General features: G+C 34.5%; 3 protein-coding genes and 1 non-coding gene across 4 annotated transcripts; 1 reads left to right on the top strand and 3 right to left on the bottom strand.

The window, feature by feature from the left end:
* Positions 1 to 527: 527 nt before the first annotated feature.
* Positions 528 to 4,178, bottom strand: LOC137732320 (chorismate mutase 3, chloroplastic). The gene is made up of 6 exons (XM_068471628.1): positions 3,936 to 4,178; positions 2,319 to 2,541; positions 2,094 to 2,180; positions 1,815 to 1,958; positions 1,062 to 1,154; positions 528 to 949 (listed from the first exon to the last, which is right to left on the bottom strand). Exons 1-6 carry the CDS (start codon positions 4,127 to 4,129, stop codon positions 710 to 712), a joined length of 981 nt encoding a protein of 326 aa, XP_068327729.1. The 5' UTR covers positions 4,130 to 4,178; the 3' UTR covers positions 528 to 709.
* A 2,640-nt stretch (positions 4,179 to 6,818) lies between these two features.
* LOC137730617 (xylan glycosyltransferase MUCI21-like) lies at positions 6,819 to 8,642 on the bottom strand. Its single transcript, XM_068469598.1, has 2 exons — positions 8,460 to 8,642; positions 6,819 to 8,156 (listed from the first exon to the last, which is right to left on the bottom strand). The coding sequence occupies exons 1-2, from the start codon at positions 8,608 to 8,610 to the stop codon at positions 6,910 to 6,912; spliced, it is 1,398 nt and encodes a 465-aa protein (XP_068325699.1). The 5' UTR covers positions 8,611 to 8,642; the 3' UTR covers positions 6,819 to 6,909.
* A 2,438-nt stretch (positions 8,643 to 11,080) lies between these two features.
* On the bottom strand, positions 11,081 to 21,458 carry LOC137731330 (xylan glycosyltransferase MUCI21-like). Its single transcript, XM_068470433.1, has 5 exons — positions 21,450 to 21,458; positions 20,949 to 20,986; positions 14,531 to 14,560; positions 13,282 to 13,295; positions 11,081 to 12,276 (listed from the first exon to the last, which is right to left on the bottom strand). The coding sequence occupies exons 1-5, from the start codon at positions 21,456 to 21,458 to the stop codon at positions 11,081 to 11,083; spliced, it is 1,287 nt and encodes a 428-aa protein (XP_068326534.1).
* TRNAN-GUU (transfer RNA asparagine (anticodon GUU)) lies at positions 15,987 to 16,060 on the top strand. The gene has a single exon. It is a non-coding gene; the product is annotated as a tRNA-Asn (tRNA).
* Positions 21,459 to 25,571: the final 4,113 nt, after the last annotated feature.

Raw genomic sequence — 25,571 nt, 5'->3', positions numbered from 1 at the left:
ATCAATATAATGGAGCAAAAGTCAAGAAGTAATGGACAAGGCTGTGACACAAAGTGAAGGTTTGTAAAGAAATTGATACAATTGAAAAGTTAGAAGGTGAAGTGATGTTTTCGTGATAATTTAAGTGTTCATTTAATCCATAAGGTAACAAAAAATACCACTTGAATTAGAAGTCACATTCTTCGTTTTTTATTTTCCTTCGTTTTCTTCCCCTTTTGGATGCTAAAGGCTCTTCTGCACATGGTGGGGATCACAAATCGCGTAATTTCCAGGCCATTTGACAGATGACAACTTTGGACATATGTATGACAGATATCCTTTCAAACCCTAGTTTGGGGAATGTAGTCGAGCTAAAACTTACAGAGTTCATACTGTAACGTATGTGTCTTTCTCCTCACGTGACCATTTTTTTCCTTAACGAAGTTTCACATCCAAAAACTAATTCAGTAATCCAAAGCAAACGAATGACATGAATGAAAAGATTAAAAGGTCTACCAAATAACAACTCAACTTGTAAACAATGCCGAAGGCGATTCACATCTGTATCACAACAACAAAGTTGTATCCCATTAAGTAGGATCAGTTGTATGAATTCTAGACCATTGTTGCGCTTAGTTTTGCAAAAAGTTTTCCGTAAAACTCACATCGGTATTAATAAATTAAATAAAATGAAATCATGGGTTTATTGGACAATTGTGATTGTTTTCACTCAATCCAATCTTCTCAAGAGGTATTCAACCTGAACTTGCTTTGTGAGAGGCATGATCCAATCTCCATAGAGACTGGCAACCAAATGTGGCTTGATTTTATATGCAGGGTTAGCTGCATTATCTTCCCCTTCGTGGATTTTAACCTCCTGCCCATACGTTTTCGTCTTCATCTCCACTCTCCTCTTGATCGCTGCTTCAACTGTTTCAAACGTCAGCAGCGCCATCAGTTGATTTCCGTCCTGCAAGAACCACACACCGGCACAAGAAGAAAAAAACGACTTCAATATGTGAGATAATGAACCATCAAGCAAAGCCATGATCATCAGGGAACATATATAAGAGGAAGCTTACTTGTGCTCTAATGGCATCCTCGTATTCTGCAGGGGATTGACGGAATTTTGCCTCTGCCACGAATTTACCATAGTGAATTCTCTTCGATAGCGCCTGTGACAAACATCCAACATTGGAAGGAGATTAAAAAAAAAAAGGGTACGCTAAAAGGATTAACGTAGAATTCACAACAACGCAAAGTCTTAAGAACAAGCCCATCTAACGTAGAAGTAGCTTTGCAAATACTTGCATATTAACTGAAAATCCAGAGAGGAAGACTGCAGCAAGTAGTCATTCTTTCTTAAGTTTTGTCTGCCTTTAGTAATTCAACAAACTCAACAAGGAGGCAAAGGTTCCATATGTCATGGACAAGGCTAGGAGAAAATTCACTAATACCGCCTTAACCTTATAATGTGACATTTCTTCTTTTATCCTTCTATATTTGGGCAAAAGCGGTAGTGGAAGCCCTAGGAAGACTTGCAAAAAGACTTTACGAAAAGACATGGAGTACTTGGAGGTTATGGAAGATATGGCGCAAAATGACATTCTATGATTCATACAGCAACCCCACTTAGTGGGATAAGGCTTTGTTGTTGTTGTTTGGACGTCACAAACTAAACAACCAGACAAAAAAAGAGACGAAACAGAAAAACAAATAAAACAAACCTCTTAACTATCATACGACACTTAACTCCCTAAACTAGTATAATGTGACAACTTACTATTATATGCGTGTTTGTAATAATTTCAGTTAATAGTGGTTTAATGGTTTACCTGCAAACACAGTGTGTCACAAACAGCAGCTGATCCACAATTACCATCGTCTCCTGCTTTGACTAATCTGGGAAGGAGATCTCTAAAGTACATATTCCAAACCTTATTGTTTATATTAATTGAATCGGCATGCGGATGCAAAACCTAGTTTCGTTATCAGAGAAAACGCAGGTCAGAAATCACTAAGAAAACATACAGTAAAACAAGCCGAATTATGCGAGTGAACTTAAAAAAATTACAAACACAAGGGTAATTATCATGTTGTGTATTAGAATTTACCCGAGGGTACTGCAAAGGAGGAAGCATTGGCTCAGGTAAGTGTGCTGGGAAGAAGGGATGTTCATCCGGGCTCTTGTATCTCCCCACCTGGCTTGCAAAAACGAAACGTAGTTAAGAAAATCTCCAACATCATTACAGGGGATCCTTTCTTCAGGAAGAGCTTGCTGCTTATAAATAATACGATTGTAGTAGTTATATTAATCTTTTATATCTCATTTAGATTACCCGAGCATGGAGTTTTTCAGTTTCCCTGACCATAAACTCAACCAGTGACCCGCGAAATCCTTCCATCGAGAAGGTGTCATGGTCATATGTGTCTGCATTATAACAATACTGAGTCCTTTCCAAAAGGCTAAATATTATGCTATCCTCTTGTCGAATCAAAGAGTGCCTTATACTGTCTAGGGTCAAGATTTCGCTCTCATCCACCCTTTTCTTCCTTGAATACCTATACGAAAAAGAAGCCGGATATCAGAAGTTAGGCTGCGAAAAATTATTGATTCGTTGAGAAATAGTAAGTTCATTCCCTTTTACATAAAACCTCCTGATACATAGGCATCGTTGGGCACATTTGAACTAGTAATGATCTTATCAAGTATGTTAATTGCAGCAGAAATGAGTTCACACGGATAAATTTCCGGCTGCCAAGAGAAACTTAACATGATTTTACAAAACATGCAGCACTTGGCTCCAAGTCTCAAGCTATTTTATTGTAACAATAGCTCGATTTTCTCGTTCGATGTCAAGCATAATAATAGACTAATCAAGTCTCAAATACAAACAAATAACAAAATCACCTCACCTCACCTGACAGACAAAGAGCATCAAATGAGACAGCTAATGTTATTTAATTCATGGTTTGTAGATAAATTAAATTGGAGCAAGCTCCCTCAACTAAAAATCCATTATCATTGGTTCCTCGACCCATCAAAATGTGTAGCTATGATCCTTTTCGTCAACTTCGTCAAAATTTTGTCAAAATAAGTTAGGTTGGAATGACCATTTCTACAATTGGGATCCCTCAACTTATCAAAATGTGTAGCTATGATCATTTTTGTCAACTTCCTCAAAATTTTATCAAAATGAGTTATGTTGGAATGATCATTGCTACAATTGGGTTAAAGTTAATGAATCATTGCTCCAATTGGGTTAAAGTTGAGGGATCATTTCTTAACTTGGATTAAAGTTGAGGGGCCAATGATAATTGAATTTTAGTTGAGGGACCATAGCTGCACGTTTTAATGAGTTAAAAGATCAATGGTAATGAATTTTTAGTTAAAGGACCATTGCTCCAATTCAGTTAAAATTAAGAGATGATTATTAGAATTTACTCTTTCATAAACCAAGATTGGACTTTTCTAGCAGGCAAAACAACAAACCGCTTAACTATATTGGTAAATTCAAAGGGTTGGACTCCAAAAAAAAAAAGGGGGGTTGGACTGCAACAATGTACTGGTTTTGGAAATGCAACAAGTAGATTTCTCTAGAGATTGCACAAATTTCGAAAGAGCTACAGTACGCCCAACAGAAAATTAGTGAATAATTAAACCTCAAAACCCTTTGAAAACTTGTCTAAAATGTGATTAGATTGTTAAAATCCTAACGGGAAATGCTCCTCCAGCGCACGTTATACGACAACCTTTCCTTGCAAGAACATTATGCAATCAGCAAACCATATACAATCCAAATTTACTCTCTTTTCAGAAAACCATAAATTTTATTATTTTCCATGACAATTTACCTAATTCTTAACGACCCCAATCAGCAATAACATAACACTAAACAACCCATGTAAAAAAATTAAAAACTGAAGAACATTAAAGTCAAAATGATCGACTTTACCTGATGGGAGAAGTTGCAGAAAAAGAAGAAACTTGGAGAGGACGGCGCAGTTTTCTTCCGGGATTTGATCCGAAAACACCGTTGGGGGTGCTAAAAATGGTGTGGTTGACCAACTGGGGAGTGGGTAGTGAAGGCCTTGAGGCGCTGTGGGCTGAAGCATTGGGAATTGGAGCTTGCAAGAGCTTGGCATCCATGGCGGTCACTGGTGCGATTTGATTTGGATTTGGTTACGTTATGGGACTATCGAGCAAAAACCAAAAAGTGCTTAATAAACGTTTTCTGCTTCGGCTTTTGTAAACCGCAAATTCACAAGTGGGGACAAAAAAAATTGGTGGCTAATTGCCAAATTTGACTACAATATGGTTAGGGTAAGAAATTTGATAACTACATATGAATCTTTCAAAGTGAGATTTTTTTTATAAATTATTTATCATCTTTCAATTTAATATGGTTCTACTTTTAAAAAAATTTCTTAACATTTCTCTTTGCAGTATTTTTGCTCATCATTCTTAATAGTGGTAATGCTTACCATCCTATTTATTATTATTAAATTAGTTTAAATTTTAAAATTTGTGTCTACCCCTACATAGATATAGAAATTTAAATTTATCCAACGATAAATAAAGTGGAGTGGTGACTGGTACATTCAACATCACTTAGGGTGGTGAACAAAAATATTCTCATACAAATCTCTTCTTGAAGCAGCAGGTTTTTAATGTAAATAATATTTGTACTGTATTTCTAATAGATGTACCACCTACCAACACATATAAGTTTGATTTTTATTAAAAAAATGATAAAATATATATAATAAAAAAATATAGGAGTGGCAACTAGCAAGTTTTGTTTCTTTTTACTTTGTTGGAAATGTCATCATTTGGAAACTTTCCTCTCCAAATCAAACAATTGACTTTCAAGTCTTTCGTACGTTAAGATATTCCTTTAGAAAAGGTCTTTTAGCATGCTAATTATTATACAATTATATTTAAGAAATTTTAACGGAAAATTTATAGTATTATTCATTTTAACGAAAAATTATATTTTTACACTAAAAAATCAATTATGGTAATATTCATTTTACCCTTTATTTTGTCCTTATTGTTAAAATTCAAAGTTTTCAAACTTTTTTTATTAATTTTTCTTTTTATTTACATCACAACACAATACATATGTCATATGTGATCCCAGGAAATCACATGGTGCTTAAAGAACATTGTTTATTAGTGTTTAACCAAATAATTTAAGATCCCATGAAATCATCGATACGTTTTGGCTTAAAGAAACAGATAGGAATCGAAAATGTGAGGATTTTCAAATTTTAAATCATTATATACAACTTGCCATCTAATCATTTGAAGGTGCTGATTTGCGACATATATAACAAAAGTCAAAGCACAAACCTTGCAAATTGCACGTCTTGCTTCCGAGTAGAGGTGAAAAATCAACTCATTAGATTGTTAACGGGTAATCATTAAGACCAGTAAATTTGATATCTTCATAATATAGATGTGTGATTGATATAGGTTATGATATAAAGTGAAATTAAACTAAATAGATATTAAGGGAACTCATTAGCAACTAAACAGATTGATTTGTCACCTCTCCTTTCTATAAATGTTTAAACTTTCGTATGCATTCCAAATTCATTTCCTTTGTTCAGACACATAGAGTTAAGTACTAAGTTACTAACCATTCAACTCCATAAATCTCCTAACCTCACCATAAACCTCCTCCGAACAACTCTCCAACCTGGTCAAACCAAGTTTGGCATGTTGTTGGCACAAGTAACTGACCGTAATGTCCGTCGGCCAACTTTTTTTGTTTTTTGTTTTTATTTCTGAAGGGCATATGCGTCCTTTAACAACAAACCGTCCCTGCTATACTTGTCCACCAAGCTACTCTCGTTTACTCCAAATTTAAAAATCCTTTGCTACCTTCCCATAGAAAGCATGCGCCGCCCAATCTAACCCTACCGGAACCACCTGCATAAACACAGATCCCCGCCGGAGAAATACGTGCATATGATTATTTGTCAGTGGGGTTTTGTTGTTGGGCACAAACACTTTCACATCAAATCCCACCTCCTTCATCAGCTCCGTCACTTGGGCCTTTTTGCGGTTGACTCACACGAGTACCAGTTGTGAGTTTGTGGGGTTGGATGCAAAGATTTTGTGACGGACTTCTCGATATAGGCTTGGTTTATGAGCAAACGAAAAAGCTGTTAATGTTTTTGGAGTGGATAGTAGTGATTGGTTTATTGGAGGTCGGACAAAAAGAAAAGATGTTGGACTTAAGGAAGGGCAGAAACCCTTTCTACTCTATAAAGTCCGACCATTGATGAACTTTTTTATTAATTTCTTTTTATTTCAATAGAATTTTTCAATCATTTTATCGTTGGGAACAGTTCTAATTGCATCAAATAATAATTTTAAAATTTTTGTTTGATCCTCTAAATCGATTCTTACTTGTTCGTGTTTTATAACAAAAAAAAAAGTCTTTTAGAATCTAAACTTGATGTGTATTTTACAACCAATTCATTGATTAAATTTAATGAATAAAAAATTTCTGTTGTTAATGCTTTTCTATCAAATGAATTTATTTTTCATTCAAATTCTAAGTAATTAATAATAAGAAAGATACCATGAATTTTAATATCGGAGTACTCTGATTATTTTTTTGATTTTGCGTTATTGATATTATTCGTAATGTTAATGATACAGTTACAAACATCGGTAAACTTTTGTGCTGTAAGTAACCAATTAACTTTGATGTAGCCCTTTTGATTTTAATTTATTTTTGTTTCCTAGCTTTTTTTTTTCTTTTTTCATTTTTCATTTTTTTTTTTGGGTGGTGGTTTCAAAACAAAATATATTAAACACGCAATCAAATATTATTTCAGATGAAAAAAAAAAAAAAAAAAGCACAAGCTGGCCAGTTAATACCTTGACAGACAAAAAATTAAAATTAAAACTAATTAACCATTTTTCTCCATAAATCTGGTAGCCTTTGTATAAGCCTTCTTCAAACAACTGTTAAATCTTTCCAAATCCAGTTTGACGTTTTGCTCCTTGAGGTAAATGTTCATAACCTCAGGTGGCCAACCCGTTTTCTGAAGGGCAAATGGGTCCTTTAGCAACAAATTTTCCTTCCCATACTTGTCGACCAAGCTACTCTCGTTCACACCAATCTTATACTCCGAATATCCCAAATCCAAAGCCCTAGCCATCCTCCCAAAAAAAGCATATGCACCCCATTCAATCCCAATCGGAACCACTTGAACAAACACAGAACCGGGTCGAAGAAAAAAAGAGTGCGTCAATGCAGCTCCATGGACCCCAATCATAGCATGGCTTGAATTCAATAACGCATAAGATTCATGCAACGGGGTCATCCTCTTGGGATTAAACATAATCACTTCAAAACCCACTTTTTTAATTAACCTAATCAATTGTTTTTGGTTCATAATCACGCGCGCGTGTGCCATTTCGCGGTTGGCCAACACGAGTCTCGGGCGTGACCTTGTGGGCTTGGATGTCAAGACTTTGGGCTGGGCTTTTGGGCCATAGGCTTTTTCTAGGAGGACCCGAAAATCCATGAACGATTTTGGATTTGGTAGTAATGTTTCGTTTATGGTCATGAAACCATGTGAAATGAGGCCTATGGTGGCTGAGGGAAAACAATGGGTGGCAGTAGCATTTTTTAGTATAATGATGGGGTACTTGGTGAACATTGCTAGTAGATCTGCATACTTACTAGGCCACCAATTGGGAGCTTCAGAAACCACGATCACGATCTCTTGATCAGGGAAGATTGTGTTGACGGTGATGAAGAGAGGAATGAACCCGTCATTGAAATCATGGAAGAAGTTTCCGGTGTACCCTCCCGCACTGAATACTAGGGCCGGAACACTGTGCCGGACTTTACATGGTGGGCTTTGTGGGCCGGAAGTGAGGGTGAGGTTCTTGATGTGAGGCATTATGAAGCCTTCGAACTTTCGAGGGTAGGGCTGGACTTTTTCCACCTGTGGGGGTTGGGCTGAGCCCATAGTGAAGAATGTGAAGGTGTTTGGGTCCAAGACAGTTGGACCGTTGATTGAACAAAGATCATAGCGTACATCTGTACGGTCGCAGATGATTCGTCTTTTCACAGGAAGTTGCAAGTATTCTGAAGGGTTAGAGTTTGGCCGATTGATCAGTTTCGTTTTTTCATGATTCCCTTCCTCTGAAATCAAAGTTTGAATCAAAATCAGTGAGGATATTGAGTAGTAAAGCTCAATTATATTATGTCGTTTAGAAATGCTTTTAAAATGATTGAAAGCACATTTAAAAAAAAAAAGATTGAACTCAAAAACATTTCACAACAAAGCTCTGAGTCATCTTAAAAAAATTTCTAAACGAGCTCTTAATAAATAAGATAGCTAATACACGAGTGGAGGACATGCAAAATTGACGCCGGAATAATTTGACTCCGATAAATAAATAAAAAATGAAAAAATAGCAGAGTGATTGAAAATATTTCTCGTACCTTGAGTCTTGGCTGAATATGTAGCAGTAGTAGTAGCAGCATATTTAAGAAATCTGGAGGTTGAAGAGACGCTGATTTCGAACACGATGAAAAACAAACACAAGGCCGCCAAGGCCACCGTCGCAGCCCTGCAGGAAATTGTCTTCTTCATCCTCCTTGTGCGGAAGGGGCTTGGCTGCCGGCAATGGCTATTTCAAAAACGAAGTGACCAGTTTTCTGCAGCTATATCTATATATATATATATATATATATCCACAGGATGCCGACGTAGGTGGCATGAACCACTGGAGAACAACCAGAACTTTGAATCTGCTTTTGGATGCTGATAAAATATGAGAGAGAGAGAGAGAGAGAGAGAGAGAGAGAGAGAGACGTTAGGGTTCTGAAATTGTAGAAGAAGATTGGGGAGAACAATGCCAATGTGGGAGAGAAAGAGAAAAAAGATGACACAATCGTAAACACGTTGATACATTTATGGATACAAAGTTAAGAAACAAAAAAAAAAAGTGAAAAAAAATTAAATCAAAGAGGAGCTTTGCTTAAGCTTGCAATCCAATTAGATTCTTTTCTAATTAATGAAAAATCTTTAATTTTCTTGGAAGTGCGTTGCATGCAATTCAGTTACACAACATAGCGTCCGCTGTCATCTTTTGCCAGTAAATCAAGATAATATCATCACTACCCTTTCTTCTACATGAATTCTTGACTAAGGATTAACCATTATGGTTCATCTCCACCTGCTAAGGAGGTGAAGGAGTTGCTATCCCATTTAAGGAGGTGAAGGAGTTGCTATCCCATTTAAGGAGATGTAGCACTACATCTCCACCTGCTAAGGAGGTGAAGGAGGTGACGGAGTTGCTATCCCATTTAAGGAGGCTTAACCAACTCCTTCACCTCCTTAGCATCTCCACCTGCTAAGGAGGTGAAGGAGTTGGTTAAGCCTCACAATGGGATAGCAACATTATGGTTCAAATTGTTTTTTGCGAGAATTGAACCTAAGATCTCTCACTTACAAATGAAGAGGAATACCATTAAACCGTAATACTAAATGGCAACTTTGAAAATTTAATTTTAAATACAAAACAAAGCATAGCATTACAAATGAGCATAATTAATTTTAAAAAAAGGCAAATGGAGAAGATGGTTGAACTCTTGAAGTTTCTTAATTGTGTATAATTTAAGTGTGTTGTTAAAAAAAAACATTTGCATTTTTTTAAGAATTTTTTTACGTTTTTTTGTTTGTTTGAATTTTTCGGTTTTTTGGGTTTTTTTGGTTTTTTTTTTTTTGTTATTTACAATTTTTTTTAATGTTAAAAATCCAATCGTTCAGATAAAAGATCAGTTGGAAATTCAACGGTACGCAAGATGCTGGGTTGTGCTAATGGAGGTTGGGTTGTCACGTGGGTGGGACCCTCCCTCTTCCTCCTGTTGATTAAAAGGATGTAGCCATTTAGTAATACGGTCTGATGGTATTCCTCTTCACTTGTGTGTTGATTAAAAGGATGCAGCCATTTAGTACTACGGTCTGATGGTATTCCTCTTCACTTGCAAGTGAGAGGCCTTAGGTTTGAATCTCGTGTATGGCAAATTCGATACCAAATTAGGTTGCTCATTGTGCGGCTTAGCCGAACTCCCTCTCCTCTTAGTGCTCATTGTGCGGCTTAGCCGAACTCCCTCTCCTCTTAGTGTAAAATATATCGTTGTACTAAAAAAAAAAAAAAAAAAAAAAAAAGAGGAGGGAGCAAGCCCGTGCAACAATTGGCAGGGCAGCCCATTGGGCTCCTACCTTTCACCTAGTTGCCTGCTTTTTTTTCACCATTAAAAAAATAAAAAAAATAAAAAAAAGAAAAAAGAAAAAAAGAGGGAGCAAGCCCGTGCAACAATTGGCAGGGCAGCCCATTGGGCTCCTACCTTTCACCTAGTTGCCTACTTTTTTTTCACCATTGGAGCACCAAAATCGGTCCAAAGACAGCAATTGGCTTCCGCTAGAGATGCTCTTAACTAGTTAAGTTCCTTCTCATTCTTTTTTTGGAGAAATTTTTATAGGTTTCGGTAACACAAATTCACATGCGTTATTTCACATATTATAATTAGGCAATCGACAAAGTTGATATGTCTTACTTCTAGAGTATAATATATTAATAAAAAAAAATCAAATGTCATAATTTGAGTGAAGTAATTTCACGTGATCTGAATATACCAAAGAATTGCTTGGTCACTTTTTTGTGTTTTGGCTAATTTGCCCACTTGGGTTGGTCCCATTTCTTTATTGGGTGTGCTAACTTCTCACACACCCCTTGATAATTTATGTCTGTTGATCTTTTTCAATTCATCTGATTCAACGGCCGAAATTTAAAAAGGTGTGTGAAAAATAAAATGGGGTGTGTGGATATCACACCCCTTCTTTATTTATGCTTGCCCTAATTTATATTATTGTATTTAATCTTGGTTCTCACCGGTTTTAATTCTATTGAATATGCAATCAGATATTATGTGCCGTAAATCACCTTCTTTTCAAACTTTGAAAGTTATTAAACACGATCATACATAATGTATGGAATGAAATAATTTTTAAAACTCAATCAAGAGCATGGAAAAACAACACAGTTGACGAAACGGCACTACCGTTCCTTCTCCATGAATTTCTTGGCCTTCCCATAAGCTGACTTCAAAAACCAAGTAAACCTATTCAAATCCAACTTAACATCTTGCTCCTTCAAATATATCCTCATCAAAATATCCCAATTGGAACCAATTTTAGCAGCCGGATCTTTCACCACAATGTCATCCTTCCCATACTTGTGCACCAAGCTACTCTCCTCTACATCAATCCTATAGTCAATGTACTGCAACCCCATAGCCCTAGCCGGACTCTCATAGCACACCTTCGCCGGCCAGTTGGTGCCGAGAGGCACAATCTGCATGAACACCGCGCCGGGCCTCATGAACAACAAGTGCGTAAGTGCCGCGCCATGCACGCCCACCATCGCGTGGCTCTTACTAATTAAATCGTACGCGAAGTGCATGTCAGTTGTAGACGTCGGCTCAAAAATCACAACTTCAAAACCAACCTTCTCCGCTGCTCGCCTCGCATCGTCTTGGTTCAAGATCACCCGCCCAACGCCTAGGGTTCGTCTGAGTAAGACGAGGCGTGGCCTGGAAGTCGAAGGTTTGGAATCGCGGCGGTGTTTTCCGAAGGCTTTGTCTAGGATCGCATGGAAATGTACCATCGTTTTAGGGTTGTGTAACAACGTAGGGTTTATGGTGACAAGTCCGTGAGATATAAGCCCCACGCTGGCAGAAGTAAAACAATGGCTGGCGGTATCATTATCGAGGTTTATGATCGGGTGCTTGCTAAAAATCTTCAGTAAATCTGCATACCTACTAACCCACCAATTGCGTGCTTCCGATATCACAAGGATGGGCGCCTGATCGTGGAGGATCGAATGGACGACGATGAAGATTGGGATGAACCCGTCATTGAAATCATGGAAGACGTTGCCGGTGTACCCGCCTGCACTGAATACAAGGGCCGGGCCAGTGTGTTGGATCTGGCACTTTGGGCCTGGTGGGCCTGAGATGAGAGTGAGCTCTTTGATTCGAGACATTGTTGAATTCTCAAATTTTCGTGGGTAAGGCTTTATTTTTTCCACCAAGGTTGGGCCGGTGGGGTCCGCTGCAAAGAATGTAGAGGTGGTGGGGTCCAAAACTGCTGGACCGTCGATGAAACAGTAATCGTAGTACTTGTGAGAACGGGTGCACTTGATCATTGGGTCCCGCTCGCTAATTGATTTGGATCCCAATTTTTGGAATATTTCTGCAATCATAAATTAAATTAATTGTAGGAAAAACGCATTAGTTATTAGTTTATGAATAATTCCACTAATTTTGTACCCAAAAAAAAATACTAATAATTCCATTAATTAGATCGGATTTGTAATAAAAGACACACCATTAATGAAATATGTAATTTAAAATTAATTCAGATATAGGAAGAAAAAAACACTTTTCAAACATGATTATGACAATCATATGTTCATGACGAAAATTGCTAGAGACGAGTGACTAATTTTTCTCGTGTTGTGATAAGCGAAGACTTATATTTGAAAAGAGCGTAATGGAGCAGTTTGAGTCAGACTATATTATTAAGGTTTGTTTGGATGTGTTTTTAAAATGACTGAAAGCGCTTTTAGAGAAAATGTTGTTCGGTTTCAAATGCACTTAAAGTGCTTTCTGCAAGAAGCATCAATTCCAGGGATCACTTTAAGTGTTTTTCTAGAATTTAATTGCATTTTTACAAATGATTGGTTTCAAAAATATTTTTCACCAAAAACGGTTTCAATCATTTTAGAAACACATCCAAATGAGCTCTTAGTTATTCAAATGCATTGAAGTATTAACACTAAGGTATGTCACAGTAGTTTGAGTGAGTCTGATGCCTATATGTAAGACTTAGAAAACCTGAGTTTGTTACCTGTAATAGTATTGCTGCACTAATGTGAGTTCAATATATTAATATCACACTCATGAGTTCAATTCAATATATTTGTATCATTCTCAAATTTTCCGAACCATTGTAAAAGTGTGATTCCTGTATGAGTTCACAATCATTGTCTTCCGGCCTACAATGGAAGGGCTAAAGAATCAGTGGGGAATTGACATTTGATTCCTTCCTTGTTATGTTGTGACTACTACTATCTTTAATCCGACAAAAATAACAAAAGAAATAAAGAGCCAAAGAAGAAAGAAAAGGGAAAAAATGAAAAACAAAGACAAGAACAAACACATTTAAAATTATCGTGCGTGAGTGAGAGGCAAATACCTGGTGATGTAGTCCTAGTTGCAACCAAATGACAGTGTTCTGAGTAAAATCTCAACTTGTATAAGAGATTAAAATGGAAAACCAAGAACACCATCAATAGCGCCACCCATAGAATTGCTGCCATCGAGTTTCCCTTGCTCACCATTTCTACGTACCCTTGGTGCACTCGTGACAAACTAAATATCGATTTTCTTTCTTGATTCGAGAGATATCCTGATGATTTAATCGAATCTAAACTACATAGACAAATTCAAATTGAACTGATCTTCTTTCTTGATTTTTTGATTTAAAGCTTTCAAGGTGATTATGAAATTCAGATTAGAAAGAAAAAGAATTAATATAGGATCATGCTTCCCTCTATGATTTGAATGGTGAAATGTGAGGTGGAGAAATGGGGTATGTTTGGTAAAATATTTTTTTTCTAATTTAGTTTTTTGTAGTCAAAGCGAAAAGGGAAGAAAAAAAATGTGAGAAAGGAGAGAGAAATGAGAGTTGGGTAAGAAGAAAATAAGGATAATACATAATTCCGAGAACTAGAGTCTAAAAAAAAAATATTTGACATTTTGAAACCACAATATGTTTTTCTTAATTTGATTTTGTTCTCCTTTTCTTTTAATGTCTTTTATTTTTGTTCGAGAACAAATATAAAGGAATTGAAGCCAAAAAAAGGAGATTATTTGGATACGCTAACTAATACATTATTTAACGCACATGTAGCATTCTTTGTGATGACATAGATCCCAATTGTGATCATTGAATTTGTCCTGTTTAGACATCCTCAGTCCATTTCTAATTTTTGGGTTAAAATCTAAAAATTTTAATCCATAAATAGTTTTTTCTGCTTCAACTATTCTGAGTTAAATTTTTAGTCCGAGATTGTTAAAAATGAATTTAGGCTTTTTTATTTTATTTATTTTTTATGTAGGCTAATTTAATTTAATTTTATGAACATTTGATCTAAAAATATTCAGGAGCTCTTAAATACTGAAAAGGAAAATACGTTTTTAAAGAGCTTATAATTAATGTTAATTGTTTTAATATTATTTTAAATAATTAACTTTTTTTTAACAAATAATATTGTTTTAATATTATTTTAAAGAGTCCGACTTAGCCTCACAATGGGCAAGTAATAATGTTGTTCAAACTCACATTTGACGAAAGTCAAACTTAAAACTTCTCACTTATAAGTGAAGATGAATATCACTAAACTATAATAGTAAATAACAATAATTAATTAATTCTTAAAGACCATAAAATAAAGAGTATTATTAACAATGCTCTGAAATATAAGAGTTTTAAGTTGAAATAAAAACCAAACACGCACACACGAGATAATTTGGTTTAAAACCTTCTTGGGTTAGAAATGGCTAAATTGGTGAGATATGCAATAAAAGGGGATTTTATAAAGAAATTAAATAAAAATTTGGAATAACCAAAAACAGGTAATTTAGTGGTAAAAGAGGGATTACGAGGTTTCATTAAAATTAAAAATTGGAGGTTTCGGATTTGAAACTCGTTGTTGGTGTGAAAGCCAGATTTGTGGCAATGAGAGATTGAAATGCCTCTATGAGTCTTCTCGATATCCGAAATGAATGAATAATCGTGATTTACCATCAGTTGTTATTTTTTTTTTTTTTAAGAAATAAAAATTTGAAAGAACATAAAGAACGATAATCTTCTCGATTTCCGAAATAAATAAATAATCATAACTTGGCATCAGTTGTCTTTTTTTTTTTTCTTTTTTTAAGTAATAAAATTTTGAAAGAACATAAAGAATGATAATCGTACGAAGGAGTGGCCTTTGATTAATGCGGTGGCCCCACAGGATGACGCCATCTGCAGGAGTAGATTCGGGTATGGGCCCCGCGACTCATCGGTTTTTAGTTTTTTTCTTGTTTCTGACTCGCTGAAGTGGAAAATGACCATGTATCAGTCATTCACAATTTCACAGTCCATCAGATTACATGTAACAGTCCGGCGTACAATTTATGACGTCATATTACCAAATCTACCCTTTTTGTCATACCCACAAATGGTTAATTGCGAGAATGGCCTTTATGGCATGGATTGGATACACTTGTACTGTAGAGTTTTCTAGAGATTATGTAACTGTATATTAAATTTTTCTCTATAGAATTTGACATAAAACGACACAAGATTATTGTACACTATTCAGACAAAATAACATTGTTCAGCTAATATTATATCAAGTAAATATATTTCTAACTTTATATTGTTCTATGTGTCAAGTGACCTATAAGTTTACATAAAACGATGACACAAACATAAATAAACGTATTAGGTTCATCAAATTTAGATAACTAGGCGATTTCCGACTTCATTGATTGTTGGCTACTCATGGTTTAGATGAAAGACGGTTTCGCACATCAAACAACATTTATAGATGAAAATAAGATGGAATAAGGTAGAATTGAAGACATATAGTGGAGATTTACATATTCTAATGGTCCTTTTGAACCTTATTATTTTGATTGAATTCTGGAATCCATAGCCTACTGAGCTGATGAGATGCATCTTCTTAAGAAGGATGAAATCCCAGTACGAGTTTTGTTTTCATCAAGTGGCTGGGCCTAAAGGATTTGCTAAAATGTTGCGCAAGCAACAGAGAAAAGCCCACGTAGCCTCAAAGTGTCTCATACAAAATAATTAAATTAAATATAAAATTGAAGAATAATTAACAACAAGCTGGAATAGCTCAGCTGGTTAGAGCGTGTGGCTGTTAACCACAAGGTCGGAGGTTCGAACCCTCCTTCTAGCGTTTTTTAAATTATATATATATTTTTTAAATTTCCAATGACACTTTTTAAGCTGATTATGTTATAAATTAATCCTTTTTTTTTGAAAAAAAAACTGATTATGTTATAAATTATTCCTTTTAAGTTTTTTTTTTTTTTTAAAGAATCTTTTTAAGTTTATGTAATACAAGCTAGATGAAGCACATATAACGTGTATGTAAAATATAAAAGATTTAAAAATTATATATATGAATGAGAAGAAAGTTGGATATTTTTTAAAATTTGCAATGACACTTTTTAAGCTGATTCTGTTATAAATTAATCATTAAAAAAAAAACTGATTTCGTTATAAATTATTCCTTTTAAGTTTTTTTTTTTTTTTTTTTTTTTTTTTTTTAAGAATCCTTTTAAGTTTCTGGATTAATACAAGCTAGATGAAGCACATATAACGAGTGTGTAAAATATAAAAGATTTAAAAATTATATACATGAAAGAGAAGGAAGTTGGAGAGAAATGTGAAAGAAGGATGAAAAGTGGGAGTTGAATAATTAAAAAATAAAATAAAATTAGAGACATGCTATGGTAACATGTTGTAAAACTACCTTAATGTCTATGATTCTTTTTGTGATATTTTCTTTTAATTATGCATGGAAAATAGTATAAGAAATGTTAAGAAGAATTTCTTAAAGTGGGGACTCTACCTAAACTCTTTGTCACTTCACAATTTAACGATAATTACTATGTTAATATTAAGAAATATTGCATAAAAAATATGAATTGGCAGAGATTCTATTAAAAATATTTTATTAATACGTAGTATAGATAAGCCAATGATTTGCATAGTGCACCAAACCGAAGATTAAATGCTTAATTAAATTGAGTTTAATGACTTATGTGGCCACCACAGTAAAATTCCAACATCATTATCTTGCTGCTACTAAAACAGTGGTTGGTTGTCCCTAGAGCCTTAACTCACCATCCAAGGGGATCAAATCCTGTACCTAACAGTTACCTCTTTTGACTATATTAAAACAGACTTGACCTCTTACACCTAAGGAGATGTATCTATATTAAATAGGTGAGCGAGTACGAGTGGGTTAAACTTCATAATGAATTAGTAATAATGTAAATGATAATCGAATATAAGACCCCTTACTTACAATTGAAGAGGCTTTTAGACCGTAGTACTAAGTGGTTTCTCAATTTCATATTAACTATATGCATTTGTTGATAAAATAGAAGGCAAAACATAAGTGAAAATCCCTGTTTGTAATAAAATAAACACTAAACAAGAGTACATTTTTTGATAGAGCAACGATTGCGGGCAGTTTGGTTAGGTCTCTCACAATAACTTAAATGAGATTCGATGATATCGAAATATTGTGAGATTAATTCCTCTATAAGAATTTTTGACCATCCGACTAATTAGCGGCTATCATAACCAAATTGTTTTTTATGAATAAAATCGTATTTTCAGTTTACATTTTTGAAATATTTGATGGTAAATATTAAAAGATTTTTTAGCCAAAATGGTTCATAAGATTTAAAATCGATAAAACTAGTATCTGAGTTTGTCTATTATCAATTACTTTAGTATTTCAATAAAAAATATTCATTAAATAAGATAAAATTACCAAAATACCCCTAATTTTTGCCAAATCATTTTGTCTATTATTTATTAATTAAGGGTGTTTTATCATTTTGATCCTTATTTAATAAAGATTTTTCACAACATAATCAAAATAATTGACGATGAACAAATTTAAAAATCATTTTTATCGATTTCAAATTTTAAAAATCAAAGTACTGATTTATGCCAACGTAAAAGAAAGAACCAATTTGATTAAAAGGCCAATACTAAATACCCGAGAAGTGAAAGTGGTTCTTACTCATCAGCCTACCTTAAAGGGCAAATTATGGCAAATGATAGGGTAATGGTTTTGACCAACTTTCTTGAAAAAGCCGGTGGAAAAAGGAAAGCAGATGCTTTGCTCACAGATAATCAGATTCTCGGGAGTTGTGAGAGGGGGACACAGAGAGAGAATTGGAGATGATGACGATGTGGGCGAGATGCCGTGATTGTGGGGATCCATCAGGGGCATATTGGTCAACTCGCTAAGGCAGGGGCGTTCCCGTTATTTTTGTAGAAAGCGAGGGGCGCTTTCTCCGGATGCTATTCGGTTTGGTAGCCCAAGAATCGTGGACACAGATCGACATAGGGATTTGAGAGAGAGAGAGAGAGGGAGAGAGGGAGGGAGGAGAAGGAAGAGGAGGAGAGAGAGAGTTTTTTAAAGTTTGGGATTTAAATGGAATTTCACGCCGCAAGATGTCGGACGCACGAAAGACATGTACGGACAACGTTGGAATCTCAGAATTGTCCCTAAAGTATTCCAGCACTTTGGTTAAGAATCCCGTTTAATGACAGTTTTACCCTTCGTTTAATGGGTATTTACACCGGAGATTTTTTTGTTGGATTTTTTCTTTCCCACAAATAAAATGTTGGATTTGTTTATTTTCTTTATATACAATCAATGATAATTGTAGGTTTGGAATATCGACATTATATATATATATAATATAATAAAATGGGAAATTGTGGTTTCCAACGATTAATTTTGTAATATTTTTACATTGTTGCCGACAAAACATACGTTATTCATCATTTAAATTGTCAATAAGAATGAGGGCACATTCGACATTTTGTTGCTATGCTCGAGTTCAAAAAATGAGGAGCTCTCTTAATGATTGTAGGGTAAATATTTCTCTCATTAAGTTGGTGGACATGTGATTTTACGTATAATAGATGAGTAATGCTCGTTAGACATAAAAACTGGTCATGAGGTTGAATACCTCTTTGATACATGTAGGTTTCTCGTAAACACAGTAACTATATTATTGAATACCTTTCTAATACATGTGGATCTTATTGCAATTGTGGTCAGTCTATATTTAAAAGGTGAACAACAATACGGTCGTTTAAAATGTCAACTTAAAATGATTAAATTATACGAAGAATTCGTAACTCAAGTGTTTTAGAGTATTATTTTACACACGTAAAATCCTATGTTCGATTATTCTATCCTCACGTAGCTTGAATATAAAGAAATGATATATAATTTATACGTCCTTTGTATTCAGTAGATTCACATGCTTCACATTATTTCTTGTTCTAGAAAAAATATGTGCAAATGGGGCACATATGTATGTACCCATTAAACTATAGGTCCACAAAACAACAATTTGATAAACAATCAAAGTCTGGTGACCTCAAATATGGTAGCATTTAATTCCTCTCGAGACATAATTTTTATTTTCGTTTTCAATTAGGCCACGGCCCTATTTCGAGATTGTTATATTTTTATTTTTTTTTCCAATAAGGATAGCTGTTGAAATTGCAATAATTGACATACCTAATTTGTGGATGACCACCGTTTGTCCAAAAACAAATCTCACCTACTTGTTTAATTTTGGTTTACAAATCAATTTCCATCGAGGATTCTTTCGCAGTCTGAAAACTTTGAAATTCCATTACTTGTCTAGTGGCGTATCTAGTAAATATCATTGAGGGGTCACTAAGAATACTATGTGTTGCACGCAAAATTTTTTTGGATGAAATAATATGCAAATTGATATTTCATTGAGTCTTAGTAGGTCTGAGGTCATTTGTCAAGTCATTTTTGCAGGCATGTCAACAACTTCCGAGCGAGCATGTCAACTGATGTCAATAGCTTTTGAGTGGTCATGCCGTTAGATTCGAACATATGCCGAGTAAGCCTATAAAAAAGATGCCTATAGAAATGCATACAAATGAATGAGGTTAGCAGCTACCCTGTTCAGTGCACATAAAGGTAATTCCTCGAGCAGTTGGCAGACAATATTTAAGGACATATGATATTTTCAAAGAGTATCAGCCAATGCTTTGGTGGAGAACTTCTATGCTTTCGGATCAGCTGACCCACCTTGCCCCAAGGTGGATCCGCCCCTGACTACGCCATATGAAACCCCAATAAGACTTGTTCATTTGATATTTTTGGCCATCCTATTCTTGCTGCAGGCTTTTACCTTTCTCAAATCTGATTCTCTTTCAAATCCTTTTCCGTTTCCATGCACATGCATCAAAATGTGAGATACCAAATTGGGCAATTCTTGACCGGGAAATGGTTTTCTGGATTTATTTTCTCTTATTTTGCAACATTTTTGTTTGTTTTTGCCTATTAAATTTATTTGATTTGTAAAATGTAAAGGTAAAACACTAAATTTAAGTGTGCAAAAATTACTTTCTTGCTCGAAAACTTCAAGCTCTGTATAAGTTTGATGAGGTTTTTTATTTGAGAAAGAGAAAAATTCAACCAGTAAAAAGAAAAAAGCTTGAATTATGCAGGTGCTGGATTACTCTAATGATTAGAGTCTTTCAGTTCGATATATTGTTCTCCAAGTTGTGACTTTCCTCTTTCTTTAGCTTATCTTAGAATAACATCATTGCTTGTAACCAAAACAAGCTTGAGTTACAATTTTCCTAGTTGAAATATATACTATTTTTAATGAAAATAATAAGTTATTAAGATTAAATTTGGCAGGATCTTCTTGAAAATGGTAGAGTTTGGTAGGAATTTTATGGACTCTGTTGCTAATCTTTGTTTTATATACAAACATAGTGCCCCTTAATTTGCAAAGGTAAACTTCTGTGCAATTTAATTTCTGAGAGAATGAACTTATCCTTAATTTCCTACAGTCAAGTCACGGATCTGGTTTGCCTTTTCAATCCAGAAATTGAACAATTAAATTACGTCTTGTTGTTTTCGTCTTTAAAAGGTGTTACGAAAAATCAATAGCATGACCCCACAAATTAACTTGGTTCCGAAAACTGACCTGCAACTAACCCAACTCGACTCATTAGAGTTTAGCTCCGACAATGAAGATACATGCGATAAGAATTTAGCATTCGGTTTCTTTCAACGTACTCAACTTAATATGTGAACATAAAAGGTATTCGAGATTCTAAATAAATTACAATGATTAAACAACACAACATGAGAGACAAGAACTATTTCATTCCAATTATAAGAGACGTCAAGATTAAGAGCAAGTACACCGCCAAATATTGATGATTGGTAGGAGTCAATAAACAGCTGTGCGGGGTTTAGTGAAGTCAAGTTTTTGGGTAACTCTATGATTCCAAATGTGTGGAAAGTGATGGGTACTTGTTGTGCCAACTTAAAACGAGATAAGGATAAAAGACTTGAATATTTGAAAATAACATTCCTAAGGGAAGATAAGTAAAACCTTTTTAATTAGGAGTGGGCACTTGGAACCAAATACCGAAACCGAAATTCGGACCGAACCGCAATTCAGCCACCAAAATCGTACATTTTAGCAGTTGGCATTGGCATACATAAAGTAATTAATTTGTACCAAGTCCATGTTGTTCTATTAACTCGTATAGTTGAAACTAATTGAAGGTGTGGGGTTGCTATTCAAGGGAATAAATTAAAACAGAGTTGGCTTTTGCAACTGTTTCTGAATATAGTACAGAAAAGTAGATCTGAAGAATTCATTACATAACAAACTGGGATTCCGTCAATTTACCTCACAAAATAAATGGACAGAAATCCTCTCCACATTTCACTGTTTGAAGCTAAGAACATGTAATTCGGATTACTCAAATTTAATATGATGATCTTCATTAACTTATTTTGTTAATTCACCTTACACAAATTAAGAACTTCAATATTTTTTTACACAAACCAAAAACCCGAACAAATTAATTAGTTTTTAACTAATTTCAACAATTTTTTTTTTTTTGGGTTCAGCGGAGCCTCTCACCAAATTACCCAACAAATGATAATAAAATTAGCAATAATTGACCAAAAATCAAACATTTTAATATAAAACGCTTGAGTCAATCAAAATTTGTGGGACCTCATGCAACCATAAACCGTTGTGGGGACCTTAACATCTAGTTTGCCAAATCTTCCACTAGTTGGAAAGCCTCGCCCGTTTTCCATGAAACTGACCAAGGGGGAAATAACGTTGGGAAAAGGACCACAGTTTAAGGTCTAACGTTGGGAAAAAGATGGAAAAATATCTACGTTGATTAACTAAGTACTTAACTGGCACCCAGTTATTCGCTGTGCTTAATTAATTGCATATTGGCAGGAAGAAATTTTTTATTATGATCGGAATATAAATGATACATAATGTATTTTTATATAAATAGTGAAAAATTTAATTTTTTAAGTCATTAGTTTTTTAATACACATATCCCCACCGTTTGTATCAAGGACAAAGTTAGAGATTTGCATGGATGGGGACATCATAAAATAACAAAGTCACAAATTAAAAAGTTCAAAAATGTACTCAACAAAACACTTATATATTAATCCATATATAAGGTTTTTTAGACAACCTATTACAATATCCCTCGACGTGTTTTATGTTTTCAAACGTTGAAAGACAACTTCATTGCTAATACCATCAAATCTCTCCCTATAAAAAAATAATCATGTTATCATTTATCCATTGATCTTCCATCCAATTTGTCAACATAAATTTTACGGCTGAATATGTTCTTCCAACGATGGTAATAGTGCATAAAAGAGTTGATACTAATGTCACAAACAACTAAAGGGGGCATCCGCCCCCTGAGCCTAAGGCAGCTACGTCCATGATTTGTATAGTGATACGTGATGTATCATCCCGTGTACCGGTCACACTGAAAAATCGGTAGGTTGGATGGAATAGAGAGTTTGTCTATAGTTAGGGTAGAATAGTGAGTTAAGCTTTACACTGAGCTAGTCATAAGAATGTGGTTTGAATTCACCTTTAGCAGGAATCGAACCTAAGACCTCTCACTCACAACTAATTTCTAAAACAAGTGCTCTGTGTGTGCTTCATAAGTTTTCTCACTTGTATGGGTCGAAAATTTAAGTGCCTGTTTGGTACTTAGCTCAAAATCCTTAATCAATTTTCAAAAGGGAACTTTAACGAAAAGCTCTTGGTATTATTCACTTTAACGAAAAACCACATTTTTACATTAAAAAGTCTATCCTAGTACTATTCATTTTACCTTTTATTTTGTCCTTATTGTTAAAACTCAAAGTTTTCAAGCATTTTTCATTAGTTTTTCTTTTTCAAAATAACTTAAAAGAACTTATCTTGAAAAGGTTTATTTTTTTTTTAATTTTTTAATCCAAAAATTTGTTTGGTATTGTTTTAAGCTAATAATATTAACACCCCACAAATTGTTGAACATATTAACACCCTACAAATTGTTGAATAAACCTCATATACTTAATACACCCCACATTTGCTTTTTCAATTAAAAATTATCTTAATACACCCTACATACTTCCCCATAATACCCTCACACCCCACATTCTCAATATACACCTTACATTTTCTACATGCACCCATATTTTCTATATAGCCAACATTTCTCAAATCTTATAAAGCTTTTAATTTGGACAAAAAATGCTGACTGAAATTTTGACAAAAGATGCCGCCTAGGATTTAAAGCATATGTGGGTTGTTTTCAATTCTACCATTAAAACCCATATTGTCTGTTTTTAATATTTGGTGCAAATTTTAGGTGTTTTATTCTTCATGTAATCCTTGTAATCCCTAAAAGATGAATATGAACATAGAAACTTGAATAACGCAGCAAAAGCAAGATTAAATAATTATCGATGTCGTCAAAATCACTAAAACAATAAAAAATATGAAGTCTTACCTCATGTGAGGCTTCCGAAACATCGATTTCGTGTTACATTCATCAAAAATAATTTTTCTCAATCAACATGTTTGTAGTTTCATTGGTTAGAGTTTTGTTCAACCATGGAGGGTCGGAGGGGTTTTGATAGTTGAAGAAGATAAATAATACGTAAAAAGTGTGATTTGGGGTGTATTTATAATTTTTTTATTTTTTTAAAAAAAAACCTAATAAAGTCAAAATTACCCTTGCACAGTAGAATAAATAAGTCATTTAATATCAAATTTTAATGTGAGGTGCATTCAACATTTTATGAGATGCTAATATGAAAAGCCTTATTTTAAATCTTAAACTTACTCGTAAACTGTTTTAAATCTTAAACTTAGGTAAGTCCTAGTCTGGTTTCATCGTATTGGTCGGGCAAGTAAGTTAGAATCTCATTGGCAACAACATTCCCCACCTCTTCCCTCACCATTGTAGGCACCATCCAACGCCGGCATTCCCTTAATCTTTCCGCGTAGAAATAACTAAGTGGAGCCACAGTAGAATCGAATCGGTTCATCGAACACAGGTCGACGTTTGCGGTGAACCCGAACCGATGCCCGACGGAGTGCAGGACTTGATCGATGCTGGCAGCGAAGATCACGAAAAGAGAAATGAGTTTTTATAAAATAGGCAAACCAAACAAGAATTTGAGTTTGGAACTCACAACTCGTTTTTAAGTTATAAAAACTATGATTGGATCGAATGTGGAATGGGCTGTAACATATCAAATGAAAAGGACAAAAAGAAAACATGAAACGAATACCTTACTTGTTTATAAGGTTATTTCTTAACCTACGAAGAAAATTCGAACTCAAATATATTAAGAGAACGTTTATTTTCAACTAAAGTGGCTTCAGTTACGTATGCTGCTTATTTCGTTATCTTTTGACTATAAAAATTGTCATTTGTTCAAACTTATAATAGGGTATAACTATATATTTAAAGTAAATTGCTTGAATATTATTGGGTGGATTAGTCAAAACCACTAGAATGTCACGAGGGAGAGAAAATTCTGCATTTTTTAAATAGGTTTATATAATGTATACTAATGAGAAAGAGGATTGAAAAGGAAGTTTGACTCAATGAGTATGCACGAGAAAAGGTTTTCATGTCAGGTAAAGACAATTAGAAGTGGTAGATCAAATACAACTAAATAATATATTTTTTAAAAAATATACCTAATTTCTATCCCGATCTTAAATTAATTTTCTAACATTAAAAATAAATAAAGCAGACTTTATAGTGCCAAGTTAAGTAGAACAAATGTGCTCTCTTGTAAAACCTGAATCATGAGTACGATTTACTCTCCTTGCGCTCTAGGTTGGTGCAACTTGGTTTTGATTTGTAGACCAGATTTGCCCTAGGGTTTTGGACAACTCAACCTCCATATCTCTGTCACTGGAGCTAGGCAGGCACCATGTTTAGTTTATGTCCAAAACTGGTATCCATCAGATGCATTGTTTGCTTTGCCTATACTATCCACTTACGCTTTTTTTGGGATTGTTTTGTGCGGTTCCCATTTTGCTAGTTTTGTTTGATAGACGTTTCTATCTTTGCTAGCTCTAACATTGGATAAGACCCGAGTAAAGTTGAGAGAGACTAAAATACATGTTATTGTTCGATGTGTTTTACAAATGACGTGATTAGGCGAGTTTCCTCATTTTCAAATAAGTACTAGTTTTGACATTATGGATTAGAATTACGAGAATTTTCAAACGTCATTTTCGGACAGAGCGAGTTTTCAAATTGTCTCATTGAGATAGTAACTACTCCCTAACAAA

This window comes from Pyrus communis, chromosome 4, assembly GCF_963583255.1.
Source record: "Pyrus communis chromosome 4, drPyrComm1.1, whole genome shotgun sequence".
In the NCBI taxonomy this organism is placed as follows: domain Eukaryota; kingdom Viridiplantae; phylum Streptophyta; class Magnoliopsida; order Rosales; family Rosaceae; genus Pyrus; species Pyrus communis.
Note: the sequence above shows the minus strand (reverse complement) of the source record. Positions and strands in the feature narration are given on the sequence as shown.

Bases quoted from the DNA above. Each gene is read 5' to 3' on its own strand.
- LOC137732320 (XM_068471628.1), bottom strand. From the start codon at position 4,129: ATGGATGCCAAGCTCTTGCAAGCTCCAATTCCCAATGCTTCAGCCCAC. The intron at 1,155-1,814 runs GTAAACCATTAA...TGTTTGTCACAG, and splicing joins GTGACACACTGTGTTTGCAG to GCGCTATCGAAGAGAATTCA. The intron at 950-1,061 runs GTAAGCTTCCTC...TGGTTCTTGCAG, and splicing joins AGGATGCCATTAGAGCACAA to GACGGAAATCAACTGATGGC.
- LOC137730617 (XM_068469598.1), bottom strand. From the start codon at position 8,610: ATGAAGAAGACAATTTCCTGCAGGGCTGCGACGGTGGCCTTGGCGGCC. The intron at 8,157-8,459 runs GTACGAGAAATA...CTTTGATTTCAG, and splicing joins ATATTCAGCCAAGACTCAAG to AGGAAGGGAATCATGAAAAA.
- LOC137731330 (XM_068470433.1), bottom strand. The intron at 14,561-20,948 runs GTCGGAGCTAAA...CTTATATTTCAG, and splicing joins TTATCGCATGTATCTTCATT to AGCATTGTTAATAATACTCT.